At 44.4% G+C, this 19392-nt stretch overlaps 1 protein-coding gene across 7 annotated transcripts in view; it reads left to right on the forward strand.

The window, feature by feature from the left end:
* Nucleotides 1-14637: 14637 nt before the first annotated feature.
* The window catches only part of TBC1D7 (TBC1 domain family member 7), a 37051-nt gene continuing 32296 nt past the window's right edge, over nt 14638-19392 (forward strand). For 6 of the 7 annotated variants that reach the window (XR_010835169.1, XR_010835171.1, XR_010835173.1 and 3 more), the window contains exons 1-4: nt 14655-14827; nt 16440-16596; nt 17641-17721; nt 18927-19114. Coding sequence is in view for 1 of the 7 variants with exons in the window: in XM_059076284.2 (XP_058932267.1) it covers nt 16485-16596; nt 17641-17721; nt 18927-19114 (381 nt within the window). In the remaining 6 variants the exon portion in view is untranslated. Of the gene's footprint in view, nt 14828-16439; nt 16597-17640; nt 17722-18926; nt 19115-19392 lie in introns of all 7 variants that reach the window. The other variant, XM_059076284.2, reaches the window with a different exon arrangement.

The raw sequence follows: 19392 nt of genomic DNA on the forward strand, positions 1-19392 counted from the left end.
CCCTGGCCCCAACAGTAAGTGATGCGATTAGGAGGCTGAGGGAAGATGGTAAATGGTTTCCAGGTGATACTGTATCAAGAGTATTATGCAATTAGCCAAGTAAACCTGTAATGTCTAGGAATTCCTTCAGAGAGGAAAAAGAAAAACTAAAAAAGGAACCCAGGAACGGGGCCAGAACATACAGCCATGGCCCGGGTCACCCTGGGGACAGTTCTGGATGTGTTCAACATATATGAATACACCTTCCATTCTTTGTCTACATCCTACTCCACTTCTATAATCCAAGAACTTGCCTTTTCCCGAGGAGATGTGCAGGAAGGGGGACTTGGACAGCCACAGCTCCAAACCCCCAACCCCTTTCTAGCCTTGAATTTGGGAGACTCAAGTACAGCTGGCCAAGACCTATAGCCACGCTTTTTTTGTTAATCTATTTTTTATACAGCACGTTCTTATTAGTTATCTATTTTATACATATGAGTGTATACATGTCAATCCCAATCTCCCAATTCCTTCCACCATCACCCCCCCCAACTTTCCCCCCTTGGTGTCCATACGTTTGTCCTCTACATCTGTGTCCGTTTCTGCTTTGCAAACCAGCTCATCTGTACCATTTTTCTAGATTCCACATATATGCTTTCATATACGATATTTGTTTTTCTCTTTCTGACTTACTTCACTCTGTATGACAGTCTCTAGATCCACCCACGAGCCGTACTTTTTACTAAGTGTTCTGATCAAGGTCAGTGACCACTTTTATTCTCTTTTCCATATGCTCCCCTCACTGCTGAAGAGATTTGTCTTCTGGATCCCAGGTCTGCAGTCCTATCACACCACCTAGAAGTTTCTCAGGGAAGTTGGTAAGGGTTTAGATGTGTAGATTCTACACACTAATTCTGAGAGTTCCTACTGCTTTAATGACTAAAGAGATTGTTGTACATTGTTTTAAGTTTCCGGTTGCATCTTTGATTCACTTTAAAAAAAAATAATCGAGGGGCTGTTTTAGCTTCTAACTGTTGTTAAATCCTGATGAGACCAAGCTAGCCTCCAAGACAACTTCTCCTTGCTTTGGGGCATATTTGGAATTCTGTATTCATTTGGATATGTTTAGGTGTATAAAATAGAGGCTCAAAATAACAGAGGTTTAAACAAGGTAAGAGTAGCTTTCTCTCTCCGTAACGGCCGAAGCTGGAATGGTGGGTGTTCCCGGCCAACTAGTCAGGGCCTGGTTCCTTTACCTGGTTGCCCCATCTTCCCTAGGAAGTTGTCTTTGTCTGGATGGTTCTAGATGGCTCACACTGTGTCTGCATTCCAGCCGGCAGGAAAAAGGACATGGGAGAACGTGTTCCTTCTCTTTAAGGGCATGACCCAAAGTCTCACACAAATGTCCCCCTCACATATTTTGGCTTAGGGCTTAGCCTCCTGATCACACTTTCCTGCAGGCATGGCTTAGAAACGCAGCTTTGATTCTGACGGTCCTGTTACCTTCACACCTGACGTTTTCCCGCTCTGACCCACCTAGACCTAATTTCCATGTTCACCCTTGACTTTCGATTTAGGTCACCCCCTAAAGGCTCAACTTCAGCTATCTTCCCGCTTGCGCTCCAGCTCCTAGCCCGTCTCCCCACCTCAGGAATGTGGTTCCAGTAAATCCTCTCCGTTCTCACCAGATCAGCAGTTCTTCCTTTGCTACCGTACCATTTCATAACCATACGTACATGCTGTTTCTTCCTCTGGACTTTACTTCCTGATCACCCCAACCCCAGCTGCCATCCATTTCTTTGCTTCTCTTTGCAGCAAAACTTCTCAAAAGAGCCACTGATATGCTCTGTCTCCAATTCTCCTCCCATTTGCTCCTAAAACCACTCCAATCAGGCTTTTGCTCTCAATGATCTTGTCAAGGTCATCAACGACCTCCTGTGCTCAGTTCTCAGTCGCCTTTTTTACTTGATGTGTCAGCAGTATTTGATACAGCTGATCGATCCCTCCTCGATATACTTTTTAAAATTTTATTTATATATTTGTTTTATTTATTTGGCTGCGTGGGGTCTTCGCTGCTGTGCGCGCGGGCTTTCTCTAGTTGTGGCGAGTGGGGGCTACTCTTTGCTGCGGTGCGTGGGCTTCTCATTGCGGTGGCTTCTCGTTGACAAGCACGGGCTCTAGGCCCGCGGGCTTCAGTAGTTGTGGCTGCAGGCTCTAGAGCTCAGGCTCAGTAGTTGTGGTGCACGGGCTTAGCTGCTCCGCGGCGTGTGGGATCTTCTCAGACCCGGGCTCGAACTCGTGTCTCCTGCATTGGCAGGTGGGTTCTTAACCACTGCACCACCAGGGAAGTCCCTCGATATCCTTTTAATATTTGGTTTCCAGGGAAATCTCCTGATTTTCTTCTTACCTCACTGATTCCTCCTTCTTGCTGTCTTATGTGAATTCCTCCTTTTCTCTTGACCTTTTGATGCTGAAGTGTCCTCTCTTTCCTTCTCTCCTTCATCGGCCCGCTGCCATGGTGACCTCATAGCTCTTCAGTAGCCTTTAGGTGCTGACAACTCACAGATTTTTATCTCCTGCCTGGACCTCTCCGCTGATTCCCATCAGTCTGGACCAGTCAGGAGACAGACACCACACAGTAATTTGAGCCGGGACAGTTTCATATAATTATCACAGCAGACTGGAGTAATGGAGGATTGGCTAGCCGGGAATAAAGGCGACCCTGAAGAATACAGGAATAGCAGCTACGAGGAATAGCCATTACTCCTAGGGCTGAGATAGAGAGCCCAAGGAGGGAACAAATCTGGAAGAGGGGACCCCCCATTCACACCCTAGGGCTGAGATCCAGATCTGGCTGGAGAGGGAACAGCTGTGGTTCCTGGGATGGTGGAGAAGTTTGCTCAGCTGCTGCTCTGCTGGGACCCGCTGAGAAATGGCCCTTTTGGGTGCTGGGCAAGCTGTCGGCTGCTTGGTGCTGTACCTTGAAACCTGTGGCAAAGCTGCACAAAAGGGTACTGAAGGAAGCCATCCACGACGGGGTGTCTGGTGCTTCACCTGCCAGGAGCTGGCTTTGGCTGTCCCCCACTGCAAGAGCCAAGCTCTGCAGATGCACAGTGCAAGTGACTGCCAAGAGGAGTTCACCAGAGTCAGGAAAAGAAACCCTTTCCTCTTGCAGTGTCCTGCCAGGGCACTCTGCTGAGAAACCTTAATATCATGCCAGAGGGCAAAGTAAAAATGTTTACAGGGTTTAGCTCCACTATCACAGAGCAGGCCCCGCAAGGTGGATTTGGAGCTGAGAGGCATTTAACTGACATCTCCGGACTTGTGATCAATCATCTACATGGCATTTCCACCTGGCTGTCTGATAGACATCTCAGACTTACTATGTCCCAAACTGAACTAGGGCCCAAGTTCTCCTCCCAGACGTCTACCTGCCGCCTTCCCTATTCTTGCAGTTGCCCAGGCCCACCTCTCCAAGTCATTGCTGACTCTCACGTCCTGGCAAATCCTAGTATGTGGATGGACGTCTCTCTGTGCGATGCTGGTCAGGCGCTCCTGAGTCAAGGCAGAGCTGAGCATTTTCCCCTTTATTTCCTCAAAGAAGGAAAACATCTGCAAGTGAACAAGGAACATTGCATTTTATTACTCTTTTTCTGTAACAAACTCCACTGCTGCATTTAAAAATGTTACTTATGCCTTGACAAGTTCTTTTTTGCTTGTGTTTTTGTTTTCCTCTGAGAAATGCCACTTCTCCTAGAACCTTTCTCCCCCGACATTCCTAGATAGCAACTGTTTGATGCCGAAGCTAGAATTAGGCCAAGGGCTCATCTTTCAACTGAAAATTAGGTATTTTTCATGATAGGTGACTAGGAATAAATCCTTGTGAAAGCCTGGCTATTTCATGGATCTTGGGATCCTTTGCTGTGTCAAATGTACGTGCAAAAGATGCTTCAGCAATACCTAAGGGCAGATGTTAAACAAAATGATTCCATACACCACCTGTTTCTTTATAATTTTGTGCTTTTCCTGAGTCATTACAAGAAGTGAAGAGGGTCCTGCTCCTTAAGTCTTATCACGATTTCTCCTTCCCCTTTGTCCCCGTCTCCATTGCCCCCGTTCCTCTGCTTCCACCTCGTCCTGCTTCGTTATATTTTAATCATGACCACCAGTGGGGCTGTTGAAGGGTTTGCAGGAGTAGCTCCTCCATATGCTTTAATCCTTGTGTGGGGTGTCCATTTCCCTGGTAAAAGGAACAGATCTAAAATCCTACAGACTTTTACGTCTGTGTTATGAACTCCACTGCAGTGCTTCTCATGCAATCTTGTGGCAAAGAACCAGCGTTAAAAAAAAATTCCAATCTGTTGTGGACTTAACTTTTCTCAAATATAATAAATATGAATTACTAGAAAACGAAATTAAAAAGACACAAATTCAAGCCCTCAATTTTTATTATTCGATCCAATAGGCATAAAACTACTCTCTCAAATTGCTATCAGAGTGTCTAAGGGTGTCGTCTGAATTTCCGTACTTCCCGAGCTGCACACCCGTCCCACACAGTCCGTGGGCCAGCACTCGTCAGAGGACTACACTTGAAGTAGCTCTACTCCAGCAATCTTGTTACTGCCTTACAGTGTTCTGGTTTATAAGAAAGATCCAAAACACCTGCAAATTCTCCATCTTACCCTAAATCTAAACAACTGACAAAAACTGTGCAGCAAAGAGCAAACACGCACGCACGCGCGCGCACACCCACCCCAATAACAGTACCACTTCACAGAGAGGTAACAAAATGTAGATTAAGTATGGGAGCCAGATATCAACCATTTACAAGTTGCATCCACTTGAACTCATCTCCTATGAAATGGGGCTGGAAATAATAGCACCAATCGCTTCCATTTGTTGAAATAGTTAACGGGCGTAATATGCATACAGCTCTTAGAACACAAGGCACTCAATAAATTTAGCTGTTATTCTTTTTACTTGAAAGAATAAAGAGGTCTTTGTTACTTTGCTCAGCACTTCCATCTGCAAGAAGAAGATGGATCTGTGGTCTACCTGACAAGCCAGGGTCCATCTTCCTTTCCCTAGCATCTGGAAATAGCTGCTAAATCTTGGTGGAGGCAGAATCCCCACACCCCCTTCGGCATGAAGTTCTCGCTAGCTCAGTGCGAGGAACATCCCAACCGCCTACCGTTGCTGCCCTCTGCTGCTTCCACTGAGAATTACACCGAGCAGAGTTTCTACGGCGAAAGGCGGGCAACAGCTCACCCCAAGTGGAGGGAGCTATCAGCCTGTACTTTGCTCCAGATTTGATTGAATGTCCTGGAATTTGTTCTTCACGGTGCCTTTAACAGCATAGCTTTGCACTTTCACATGGGCATAAGGTCTATAACTGCTTCTGGACCTTGCCATCAAATGCAGACTTTTGTTGCCTCAAGCTCAGCCTATTTGCAAGGGTATGAGGCCAGTTCTCAAACCTTGCTGACTCCCTCATCTTGATTTTTCATGCCCCATATCCCAGATGTCCAATCTTGAGTCCCAAGTTAGCTGTGCCCTCTCACAGCCTATCAGCCACCCAATCCCATCCCTCCTTCCCTCTGCACCTCCACAGAGGCCTTCCTGCCTCCAAGTCTCTTCCCTTTACAGGTCTTTGAGACCCATGGTTACAAAGTCTTCCTGATCTGAGTCACCTGTTCGCTGCCCACACTTGGTGCAAGCTCCTTTGACCTTCTCCATCTGACCCTTCCTGCTCTCAAGCCTTATCTCTTGTGATACCCACACAGCTGCCATAGGCCAAGTCCCATTTCCACATACACATTATCATTTCCTTTGAGGTTAGTGGGTACTGTTTCTTTTGTCAAAAACACCCTCATTTATACAAAACATGCCTGCTCGTGATCATTACAAAAATAAATATGAAAAAAGCAGCAACTCTTTAGTGATCGTGGAATTAATCTGACAGCGATTAAATGTGTTTAAGCATCTGGCATGTCTCCTAAATTGCACCAGAAGAATGTGGAAGCACTTGGTTTGGCCTCAGAGGGCACGGAAGGAGGGGAAGGGCTCAACTTCTCAATACTCAGCTCAAATTCTTTCTTCCACGGTGTCTTCACCTACCACTCCAGGCAACAGTACCTCAATTTCTATGGCCTTTCTTATGTGCTACTTAGGTTGCCCTTATCAAATGCATTGTTACTTGGGTAAATTTCTTCTTAAATTATTTTTCTGACAAAACTTTTGGTGAATGAATAAAGACAATTGTAAAATTAAAAATAATGTTTGGCCCTCTGTCTCCAATGAAGGTGTGGAATTAGAAGGACAGGTTTATCTCCCACCAACTGTCTTTTCTGACCACAATGGTATGAAACTAGAAATCAATAATAGGAAGAAAACTGAAAAAAATGCACAGATATATGGACATTAAACAACACACTCCTTAATAAACAACGAGTGGAAGAAGAAATCAAAAGGGAGCTCAAGAAATATCTTGATGGACTTCCCTGGCGGCGCAGAGGTTGAGAGTCCGCCTGCCGATGCAGGGGACGCAGGTTCGTGCCCCGGTCCGGGAGGATCCCACGTGCCGCGGAGCGGCTGGGCCCGTGAGTCATGGCCACTGAGCCTGCGCGTCCGGAGCCTGTGCTCCGCAACGGGAGAGGCCACGACAGTGAGAGGCCCGCGTACCACACACACAAAAAAGAATCCACCTGCCAATGCAGGGCACATGGGTTTGAGCCCTGGTCCAGGAAGATCCTACATGCAGCGGAGCAACTAAGGACGTGTGCCACAACTACTGAGCCTGCGCTCTAGAGCCTGCGAGCCACAATTACTGAGCCCTCATGCCACTACTACTGAAGCCTGCGCGCCGAGAGCCTGTGCTCTGCAACAAGAGAAGCCACCGCAATGAGAAGCCCCCGCTCATAGCAGCTAGAGAAAGCCCGTGCGCAGCAACAGACCCAACGCAGCCAAAAATAAATTTAAAAAAAAAGAAATATCTTGAAACATGTGAAAAATAACACAACACACTAAACTTATGAGATTCAGCAAAAGTAGTTCCAAGAGAGAAGTTTATACTGATAAAGGTCTACATCAAAAAAAGATCTTAAATAAACAACCTAGTATTATAGCTAAGGGACTAGAAAAAGATAAAACAAACAAACCTAAAGTTAGCAGAAGAACAGAAATAACAGAAATAAGAACAGAAATAAATGGAGACCAGAAAAAAAATAGAAAAGTTCAATAAAACTAAGAGCTAGCGTTTTTTTAAAGATAAAGAAAACTGCCAAAACTTTAGCTAGACTAACAAAGAATAAAAGAGAGAAGACACAAATATTATAAAATCAGAAATGAAAGGATATTATGAACAATTATATGCCAACAAACTGGACAACCTAGAAGAAATGGATAAATTCCTGGAAATATACAACCTACCAACCTACTGAAGCATGAGGAAATAGAAAATCTGAATTGACCAATAATAAGTAAGGAGATTGAATTAGTAATCAAAAACCTCCCAACAAAGAAAAGCCCAGAATCTGATGACTTTACTAATGAATCCTACCAAACATTAAAAAAAAAAAAAAAAAAAAAACAACCCTTCTTAAACTCCTCCAAAATATTTAAGGGGATGGAACCCTTCCAAATTCATACCAAAGCCAGACAAGGACAATTCAAGAAAAGAAAATTACAGGCCCATATTCCTGATGAACATAGATGAAAAAATCCTCAACAAAATACTAGGAAACAGAACTCAACAGCACATTAAAAGGATCATTCATTATGATGAAGTCAGATTTATCCCTGGGATGCAAGTATGGTTCAACATACACAAATCAACAAATGGGTATACTACTTTAACAGAAGGAAGCATAAGGATCACAATCATCTCAATAGATTCAGAAACAGCATCTGATAAAATTCAACATCATTTCATGATTTAAAAAACTCTCAATAAATTTGGTATATATACCTCAACATAGTAAAGGCTGTACAAGACAAACTCATAGCTAACATCATACTCAACAATGAACAGCTGAAAGCTTTTCCTCTAAGATCAGGAACAAGACAAGGATGCTAACTCATCCTGCTATTTGTGACAACATGGATGTATCTAGAGGACATTATGCTAAATGAAATAAGCCAAACAGAGGGAAAAAAACTGATATGCATACGATTCTCCACCCAACAACAGCAAGATACATAGTAAGTGTATATCGAACATTTACTGAGATAAACCATTAAATAATTCCCTATAGTTTTAAAAGAATTCAAGTCATAACAAGTATATTATCTGACCACAACAGAATTAAATTAAAAATCAGAAATAGGAGGATCTCTGGAAAATTCCTCAAATATTTGGAAACGAAATAACCTACTTCTAAATAATCCATGGTTCAATGAAGAAGTCAAAGGGAATTAGGAAGGATTATGAACTGAGTTAGTTAAATTTGTGGGGTGCTGTTAAAGTAATACTCAGGGAGAAATTATAGTAATAAATGCATGTATTATAAAAAAAAAAGTCTCCAAGCAGTTTCCACCTTAAGAATCTAGAAAAAAAGAGCAAATTAAACTACAGAAAACAGAAGAAAAGGTGAGAATAAAAATCAGAATGGAAATCAGTGAAGTAGAAAACAGAAAAATAATAGAGAAAAATCAATAAAACCTAAAACTGGTTCTTTGAGAAGATCAACTAAATTGATAAACCTCCTGCCAGACTGATCAGGAAAAAAAGAGAGAAGATAAAAATTACCAATATCATTGAGTGAGAGAGGTGATCTCACTATAGGACATGTAACTGCAAATCCCATAGCCACTAAAAGGATAATAAAGATACATTACGGAAAACTTTACGGCAATACATTTTAAAACTTCAATGAAATGGAGAAATTTCTAGAAAGACCTAAACTACCAAAGCTTAATCAAGAAGAAATAGATGTCCTGCATAGCCCTCTATCTTTTAAAGACATTGCATATATAGCTTAAAACCTTCTCACGAAAAGGTCTCTAGGCCTGGGTGGTTTCCTTAGCGTATCCTACCAAACATTCAAGGAAGAACTAACACCAGTTGTACACAAATTCTTCCAAAAAATAGAAGTGGAAGAAGGAATACTTCCCAACTTGTTCTGTGAGGTCAGCATTAGCCTGATAGTAAAACCAAATAGATTTTACAAGAAAAAGAACACTAAAGACCATCATCCCTCATGAAAACAGATGCAAAATTTATAAACAAGTTCTAGTAAATCAAATCCAATAATATATAAAAACGGTAATACATCATGATCAAGTGATGTTGATCCCAGGAATGCACAAATTGTTTACCTTTGAAAATCAATCCGTGTAATTCACCGTATTAACAAAGTACTTATGAAAAACCACGTGATTATTTCCATGGAGAAAAAGCATTTGGCAAATTCTAACATCTGTTCCTCATAAAAATGCCTTTGGGAGATGTGTTTTGCCGGCTCTGAGGTCTGCAGCTTTGGGGTCTCTCTCTACTTTCTCCTGCATGTGCCCTGCTTGCTCTCTACTGCTTCTGGAAATTCTTCAGCTACTTTATATTTTTTTCTGGTTTCACTGAAACTGAAATGAAGTTTTCATTTTAACTTTGATGACTTTACCTGCCATCCTGACACTAAAAGGGCCAAAGATTCATGCAAAATACAAAACAGGGCAAAGGCCAAATAATTACCAGTGGCTAATGGATTCATTATCAGCTAAATGACCCCATGTGCACAAGGCAACCTCTGACCTCCGACCACAGGTTTCCATACACCAGGACAGTGTTGGAAGGCTATAATCACATCCACGTAATACATATCCTACCAGTTTTGACAGGTAAAGTAATATTTCCTCCCTCTAACAGGACAGTTCTGTATACAGTCATGTATCCCGAAAAAGGGTCCTGAAAACACACCACTAGTGCCAAATGATGCAAGTATAAAGTAGCCTTTATTAGAGGGAAAATTTACAAGTAGAAAATAGTGGAGTGTATGCAATTCTTCGATTCTATTCCACAGCTTAGGCAAGAAGGTCCATGCACTGAGGCCAAACATCCCAATCAAGGGGAGCCCCTTCCCCTTCATTTTTCACATATTTGCAGTGATGGGGTTGGGTGAAGCACAGGTCTGCTGTGACGCCAAGGGAAGCTCCCCGGTCAGAAAGGGGAGCGTCTGGGGGCCTGCGGCTGCTGTCTGCCTGTGATTAGCCAGCTCAGACCTGCTGCACAAGTTCTCCACCAAACGACCGAAATGAAGGAGAAAATGAGCCTCCGGGACCATCCAGCTTTGTCCCTCTTCAGATGTTTTGCAGGTATGATTTTATATGTCAGTCACCTGAATTTATATATTCCCCCAATCGGGCTTTCATGGATTTTTTTTTTTACTATGTTAATTCTGCTTTCTGCTCAAAATGAAGACAGTTGCCTTAGAGCTATAACCTCACTGGGTCTCCATTGCCTTATCTCTTAACAAAAGAGGGGCAGGCGGTGGAGGTTGATGGTAGTTGGTAATTACTATCCTACCACAGGTGAATTTAAAAAGATGTGACGCCATTCCTAAACACTTTGTGCTGCTTTCACACCCTGAAATCTAGCTCTCAGCCCCATCACATTGAACGGAACGGGCTGACCTTTTGAGTCCCTTTCAATCTTGAAAGTGAGTTGACTAGCAGGGCAGTTACTCCCATAATTTTAGTAAGAATAATTAAGCACCAGCGGGTAGTCAGGTTACAGGGCGTTAAGGGGGGAAGGTAGCAAGGGATACATGCAAACAAAGGGCACCTGTGACTTTTTAAATTCTTATTTCAATGCGGCGTCACCAAATTGTATTGACTGCTAAATTACGATAAGCGCTGTGGAAGAAAGGAAAAGTGGAGGTGAGTATGGGAAGGCTCAGATTCAGGTAATGGCTGTGCCGTTTTAGGTGGGGTGGTTGGAATAGGACTTTGGAGGGAACGTTTGATCAAAATTGAGGTGAGGGAATAGGCCACGTGGTTCTCTGGGGAAACAGCATTTCAGGCGTAGAGGACGAACATGAGAAGGACCCTGGTATTTGATAAGGTAAGAGGAGGCAGACGATGCAGACACTGGTATTTACTCAGAGTGAAATGGGGAGCCATTGCAGGAGTTTGAGCAGAGGGAGGACAGTTTTTTTTTTTTTTTCTTTTGCGGTACGCGGGCCTCTCACTGTTGTGGCCTCTCCCGTTGCGGAGCACAGGCTCCGGACGCGCAGGCTCAGCGGCCACGGCTCACGGGCCCAGCTGCTCCGCGGCATGTGGGATCTTCCCGGACCAGGGCACGAACCCGCGTCCCCTGCATCGGCAGGCGGACTCCCAACCAATGCGCCGCCAGGGAAGCCCGGAAGGACTTTTTTTTTTTTTTTTTTTTAATTTATTTATGGCTGTGTTGGGTCTTCGTTTCTGTGCCAGGGCTTTCTCTAGTTGCGGCGAGCGGGGGCCACTCTTCATCGCCTCTCACCGTCGTGGCCTCTCTTGCTGCGGAGCACAGGCTCCAAGACGCGCAGGCTCAGTAGTTGTGGCTCCCGGGCCCAGCCACTCCGCAGCATGTGGGATCTTCCCAGACCAGGACTCGAACCCGTGTCTGCTGGACTGGCAGGCAGATTCTCAACCACTGCGCCACCAGGGAAGCTCTCCCGGAAGGACATTTTTAAATGGTCACTCTGGCTGCAGTGTTGAGAATCGTCTCCAAGAGACTTCTTTCCCATAGAAGCTTACAAATATTGTCTGTCAGCTCATCACAAAGCACAGTGAATGACAGTTAAAGGCAACCACGTTCTGTCACCATTAAGCTAATAGCAGCCAATTCACACATAACCTCACTGTGTCAGGTGCCAGGCATTGCCAAGAACTTTACACATTTTCTCACTTCGTCCTTCCAATACCTCTGTGAGGTCATCACCACTATTAGTTCTACTTTAAAGGTAAGAAAAAGAAGATTGTAAAACTTAGTGACTGGTCCAAAGTTTAGATGAAGTAAATGGAATTCTTGAAAGCTAAAACTTGAAAAACTCTACTTGCTAATGTGAAGAAACACTGCCTAAGCAAGGCTTAGAACCCCAGTGCTGAAGAGCTAAAGATGGTGTTTGTGGGGTCGGGGAGAGAAGCACAAATGTTTGCCTTCAACCATCACGCGCTTCTTTATTAAAGTTCCGTGTAGCTGTTACACCACAAACCTACTGACACCGTAACTGGACTGACTTTGGTGGTGTTGATTTCTAAGAGTCTCTCTAGAGCTTGGCCCCCATGTGGTCTGCTCTGTACACATTTGGGCTCTTAGGGAAGCCGCTCCCATCACTGAACTGACTTCTCTTTAGGTGGTACTGAGACCACGGGTCAAATCCGTTTCACCTGCCTTCACTCATCAAGGTCGTTTTAAGGCTTGCATGTCCTCCAGGTGGCCCGTGGCCTAAGCAATAAAGCAACGGGGATGGGGCGGGTGCACAGCCATCAGTGCAAGGGCAAGGCCTTAGCGCACGGCCGTCAGCGGTCCTGCTCTGCCAAGGGTCAGCATCGCAGTGGCCCTGGTGGTGGTCACCCTGGGTCACAGTCTGTGGGACTCAACCCTGTTTGGGGGGCCTGAGGGCTGGCTGGGTGCCTGGCTCCCTCAGTGATGACTGCGGGGCTGGGGCTGGGAACCCCGTCCTGAAGGCACTGCCAGCTGAGACCTGCCTCCTCAGCCGAGGCTGGGTACTGGCCAGAGGACCCCCACCCGGGTGCTGGACGAATGCACCCGGCCGGGGCACCCGGCCCACGCAGCAACCCGCTCTTCTTAGGACCTGGGCCTCAGGGCGAAAGCTGAGTCTTCGGACTTTGACCAGGTAAAATGGGGGGGGGGGTGTACTGATGTTGCTTTGCTTACGCGATTTGTTACCTTTAGGAGTATTACACCTTTAGATAAAAAGTTGTAGAACAGAGAATAACCTTTGTTTTGATGGAGGTTTATAGGAACATCATGACCTGACCATGACCTGATCTACATGGACAACTGCAAGAACAAAGGATCGGACGCCAAGAAGTTTTCAACAACTAACTACAGCCCCCCCTCACCTTTCCTATAAAAGGAGTCTTTAAACCACCTGTCTCCTTGCACGGCCCTGCAATAAACCTTTCTCTGCTTCAAACTCTGACATTTCTGTATTGCTGGGCTTACTGTGCGTTGGACACAGGGACTCGCGTTCAGTAACAGTAAGATGTTTGCCCGAGTTGTTTTGCAGGAACTTGGAATCAGCTGTGTCTAGTTTGAGCTGAGCTGTTAAGGCTGGATGGGACCACCGACCCTCCAACTGGGCATGCGTGAGCGTCTGCTTGGTGATCTTTTGAACGTGCCATGGCCTGTAGCTTAGTTACACCTGCGTAGAATGATCTTCCCACACCTTTTCCCAGTCACCTTTCCCATGACTGATCTCCCTGCTTCTTTATTTTTTTAGCCCATAAGTATTCCAAGCCTCTTAACTTTCAGGGAAGCCGATTTGAGATGGTTCTCCCTCTCTTTGCTGCAAACCTTGGTGTCTCAGCGTTTGGCTTGCTATGCATTGGACAAAACAAACCTGGCTCGGTAACAGTTCCTCCCAAACCCAAGTGGTTTAAAAACCCACTCATCTGGTGCTGCTCAGAGGGCTGTCCCTGAGACCAGTGCTGGTCTGTGACAAGGTAAGCAGAGAAAGTGTTTGTTTATAAACTTTAATAGCTATTTCTTTAAAGTAATTTTGTCTGCTGAATCTAAAAAGTTGGGGCTTGTATATCTTGTTTTTAAACTTCAGTTTTCAAAGAATTTATCTTTATAGTGCTTTAACTGAGAGGCTGAATATACAGACAGTAGTCGACCATATATGAAAATAGAACGGACCCACAACCTGCCTAGAAAAACACCCCCTTATCTACAAAAACCAGCCTAGGAAGCCAGCCTGACTGCTAGCTGTAGAAATAACCCAAGAAGCGGAACAATAACTACTGTAGCAACTGGCCTGGACTTGATTAGTAACTTACAGCTTCCCTAATTTGTATCCCTGCTTTTCAACTTAGGACCAGCCAGAGAAAGCCAGATGTGGCTAACAGATCACATGGGACACCCGGCTTCTCCTCTACCTGCAGCTTCCCCATGCCAACAGCCTCCGACGAGGGCACACCTGAAGCTTCCCTTTTTTTCCACTATCAACCTTTCTCCTCCTCTGCCTGCCTTTGAGTTTCTGCCAAAATAGGAGTGATAGTGGGGCTGACTCTTTCGTACAGCAAATTCTCAATAAGTTGCTTTACACTTCTCATTCGGTTGGTCATTTATTTCCACATACCAGGGAAAAGGAAAAACAAAGCAGGGGTCTGCCACCGCAGACAGATTAAGGAGCACCATCCTGGGGTCTGAGATCACCTCCTGCGTAGGGTTGGGGAGAGAGAGCATCCCGGGCACTCACCGCCCGGGACAGCGGGAGTAAGGTAGTCGCGAGATCCTCCAGACCAGGAATGAGTACGGGGAACAGGCAGATGGGTGCGGGGAATGGGCGGGGAGCTTTAGATGCTAGGTTGACTTGCATCCAGCTATTTCACGTGCCTGGGTCGCAGAGTGCCTGCGTGGGTGGGTGCCTGAGGCCCCACGGCGTGGGTGGAGTTCCGCGCCTCCTCTCGGCGCGCGCGCACTCTCTGCACCGCCCTGTGGCGCGGAGCTGACGTCACGTCCGGCGGACGCCGCGGCTGCTGGGTATTATCCCCTGGGCGAGTTTCTCCAGCCGTCTTCCTCCGCTCGACCGGCCGTGGGCGGTCGGCAGGTCAGCGCACCGGCCGGGTTTCCGCTGCCTCCCCGGACCACTTAGTCTGAACCCGGCAGTGGTTTCCACTACTAGAGGTGAAGCATAATAGGGAGACTGGGACCTGGGGTCTTGGATCAGGGTGTGTTTACTTTTCCCGTCAGGTGGGCGCTGCTGGGCAGCAAGGAAACTTACTTTCTTTCCTCCCGGAGGGCGCGTTTGCTGTTGCATGGCAGTCAGAGGATGGTGTCCTTAGACGGCAGCGACCGAATCGCTTTGCAGCTGTTTGGATGCTGCTTGTAAATAAATCCCACCTTATTTAGTGTTTTAATGCTTTGGAATCCTGCTTTTAAAAAACGTTTGGTCCTATGAGCTCAGTACCCTGTAGAATTCTATTCTAGAATTATAGAATTCTCAATCTAAACGAATCTAAACGAATTCTATTCTTTCCTGTGCCCGAATCGTCTCAGTGAGTATCTTGTCAATAAGGAAGACCTTGGCTGTCTAGAACTCAACCCTCCCCTAGTCCCTGGGGACATCTCAGAATTTCTAAAACCTGAGGGTTATACTCTTTGCACCGACGCTTTAAGCGTTTGGGGCAGGCAGTGCTATATTTTTTGGAAAATGCATTACATCCATTCCGTTCTTAAAACACAAACCTAATTTAACCTTTTCCTGATGACTTGCCTTCAGTCTACTGAAGGTATTGTGAAAGAACCAGAGACCAACGAACTTTCTGAGTTCTGATGGCAGATTCTAAGTGGTTATTTTATCTCCAACTCTGTGACATCACCTGTCAACCGGCTACATTCCTGCACCTCTTCTGGTTATAATTTAATGCTTAATCTGTTGTGGGTTTTGAATTTTTTTTTTTTTTTTTTTTTTTTTTTTTGCGGTATGCGGGCCTCTCACTGTTGTGGCCTCTCCCGTTGCGGAGCACAGGCTCCGGACGCACAGGCTCAGCGGCCATGGCTCACGGGCTTAGTTGCTCCGCGGCATGTGGGATCCTCCCGGACCAGGGCACGAACCCGTGTCTCCTGCATCGGCAGGCGGACTCTCAACCACTGCGCCACCAGGGAAGCCCTGGGGTTTTGAATTTTGACAATTACATTTGATAGAATTGTGTTTAAAGGAAAACTAAGTGAGGAACTTTGGTTTGTGGTTTTTTTTTTTTTTTTTACTCTTTTTATAACTTAGTTTTTTGTTTTACCAAATGCTCATTTTAGAAAAGACAGCTAAGCCAAAGAAAGAAAATTAAAATCATCTGGAATCCTGCTGCCTAAAGATAACCACTGTTAACATTTCAGAATAGTCTAATTAAAAAAAATTTTTTTAAACAAAACAATCATCATATATATTTGGTAATTCCTTTTGCATGACATTTTGTCTGTCTTCCTATTTCAGTAACTTTTTTCTTTGAACATGTGTAACGGCTGCAGAATATACCATTGTGCTAGGTTCTCTCCTAAGCAAAATAGGAGTGCTAAGGCATGAACCTTGTGCCATCTGTTATAGCAGCTCAGAGGACTTTTGTTTTATATCTTGGTTTTTGGCCAAGGTGCAAAGGTGAGGTGATGTTAGGTTTGTGTAAAAGGGAAGGTTTAATACTGAGTCCTACACAAGGGCAGGCCATTTATCATAGTGTATCAGATTCATGGAAAAGTTGGAGAAAATCATTAAATTTTTCATCAATTCTTCATTTGTTTCTAGGCTCACTTTTTTCTGCTCCCTCTCCTGTCTCTCCAAGAATGAAACATGACTGAGGACTCCCAGAGAAACTTCCGTTCAGTATATTATGAAAAAGTGGGGTTTCGTGGAGTTGAAGAAAAGAAATCATTGGAAATTCTCCTAAAAGATGACTGTCTGGGTGAGTTTTATAAGTTAAATTTACCTTACTGGTTCTCAGTCATTCCCAGATCTTCTGAGATTAAATGTTACCTTTAAAGATGTTCAGAGGTATTGGCTACCTGCTGTAATTTTTTAGTGATACGATGGCAGCAGAATGGTATATTTTGGGAGAAGTTAAGGATTTTTCAAGTTTATATTTCACTGAGTCAGAACCAGACCTTTTTGAAAGGCCTCTTTAGAAGTCTAATATTTTTTTCTCTTATTAGACCCATGTATTTTCTTTTCTCAGTTTTCAGAGGTGTCATCATAGCTTCTGGGTAAATTTGCAGCAACTCTTGCCATGATTCTCTTTGATGGAAATACTGAAACTGCATTATATATCGACGTTTTATTTCTAAGCCAGTCATAATAAGGTCTGTTCTATCGCTAATTAAAGTAGAATAAACTGAGCCATAGTTAAAAACAGTAGTTTAAATGAATAGAGTGTTTTAAAGTTTCAAAAACATTTCCCACCTGATCTTTGATCCTCACTAGGCAGTCTGTGCTTTAAGTATTATAATTCTCACTTGACAAGTAGGGAAATTGAGGCCCAGGATGGGTGAATGAGGCTTTCTGGTGAATGGGGATTTGCAGGCTGACTGTGCCACTCAACGGCGGTGTAAACTTAGTCAAGTCACTAAACTCCTCTGAGCTTCAGTTTCTGCGTCTTTAAAACAATAACTACCCAACAAGCTTGTGATGTGGAGAAATGAAAAGTTCTATAAATAGTAACTACCGCTGATGTTATAGTGAATATAGTAATATATGCAAAATGCATCTCCTACACTGTGAAACGCTAATTGTTTTTAAATAGCTAGTTGGAAAAAAAGATACATAGCTAGTTGGAACACCTGGGCTGGAACTCAGTCTAGTGTTTCCTTTCCTAGATTTGCTGATTGTATAGCAGCCTGCCTCTGAGGAGATGTCTCACTATACTTTTGGTTTTCAGACATGAAATGCATCTTTACCTGTTGTGATCAGCATGAAAAGCATCTAATCTTTTTTTTTCTTTTTCTTCCTCTAGATATTGAGAAACTTTGTACTTTTAGTCAGAGGTTCCCGCTCCCGTCCATGTACCGTGCATTGGTCTGGAAGGTGCTTCTAGGTATGATTTCCAAGAGTTGGAAGCTTTATCTTCAAAAATGTTGAACGATGGGATCACTGATGTCTTATCAGTCAGAACAAGGAGGATTTCTTTAGGCCTTTTACTGAATAGTGGGTCTGACCTCGGGAGACTGAATCACCACTCACTTTGGAAGCCTGGAAGAAGGTGACCTTCAGAGGCAGTCCACTGCGTGTCACTCAGTGTCAGGTGATCGTAGACAGTGATGCACCTTCCTGAAACAAGGTGTGGGAAGAGCATTGGGCCGGGAGAGAGGAGAACTGGTCTGGGCTTTACTGTCAGCTTGGTAACCTTCCAGAAGATGCCACTAGGCCTCTTTTTTTTTTTTTTTTTTTTTTTTTTTCTTTTTTTCTTTCACCTGTGAAATGAGGATATTGAGCTAAATTAACTCCTAGGGTGTAGCTCTTGATTTGTTATTCTGAGACTCCCAGCTGTAGAGGTGCAGCTTCCTAAGGAGTGCTGTCAGAATCAAAAAAGGAAGTGAAGAGTTTTTACTTCCTAGAAGCACAAATGAATAACTTAGTGAAGAGTGGCTGAAGGAGAAGGAAAAACAGTCTTTTGCTCAGTTTCTGTGGAAGAAAGTGTATTAGGTGCAGAGAGGGAGAAACCACGCCAGCTCTGGTGGCTCTTCCTTTTCTTATAAGGGCACTAGCCCTGTTGGATTAGGGACCCCACCTTAGGACTTCTTTTAACCTTAATTACCTCCTAAAGGCCCTGTTGCCAAATATAGTCACATTGGGGGTTAGGGCTTCAGCGTATGAATTGTGGAGGTTGGGGGATGGGAACAATTCCATATTAGGGGCCAAGCACAGCAAGTGGAGATAGGCCTTTAGCAGCTAAGGGTGGCCCGAGGCTGACAACCGTAAACTTGAATTAAATCATTATTGTGATTGGTGTGATTTATCTTGAATTTATGTGGCACATTTATTCAAAGGCTTTATGATGTCGTCTCATTTCTCTTTTAATATCAGTGATGTGATTGCCATTTGAATATTGATAGTATTTAAAAGTTGACTTACAGTGTGAATTTCTAAACGATAATCTAGACAGTAACTAAGTATCTGTGTGAGTTCTAGTCTAATTGTGGTAGGCAGCGTCGCACAGGATTCTCTTTCGTAGAAGAGGAATTTGGATTGGTGCCTCAGTATTTTGCCCTCTTTCCCCGCCCCCCCCCCGGGTCTCTATAGGCATCTTGCCTCCACACCATGAGTCCCACGCCCAGGTGATGGTGTATCGCAAGGAGCAGTACTCTGATGTCCTTCACGCCCTGGAAGTCATTCGCTTCATCAGTGATGCCACACCTCAGGTTGAAGTCTGTCTCTACGTGCATCGGCTGGAGTCTGGGAAGTTGCCTCGAAGTCCCTCCTTTCCACTGGTCAGTGGCGCTTTTGTCTGACCCTTGGTCCGACTTTGGACCGCTTCACCTGCCGGCCTTTGTTTGTGTTATGTTCTACCTTAGAAACTTTCAGTGGCGGCTCTTCGTAGAATAAAAGTGACACATCTTTCCCAGACACTCATAGCCCTATACATGTTGACCCAATCTCCCTAATGGTTTAAAATTTTGTTTTGAAGTAATTTCAAAGTTATAGAAAAGTTGCAAGAATACTATCAAGAAATCCCATATACCCTCTATCCCGGTTCCCTTGTCATTAA

Source organism: Kogia breviceps, chromosome 10 (assembly GCF_026419965.1).
Source record: "Kogia breviceps isolate mKogBre1 chromosome 10, mKogBre1 haplotype 1, whole genome shotgun sequence".
In the NCBI taxonomy this organism is placed as follows: Eukaryota; Metazoa; Chordata; class Mammalia; order Artiodactyla; family Physeteridae; genus Kogia; species Kogia breviceps.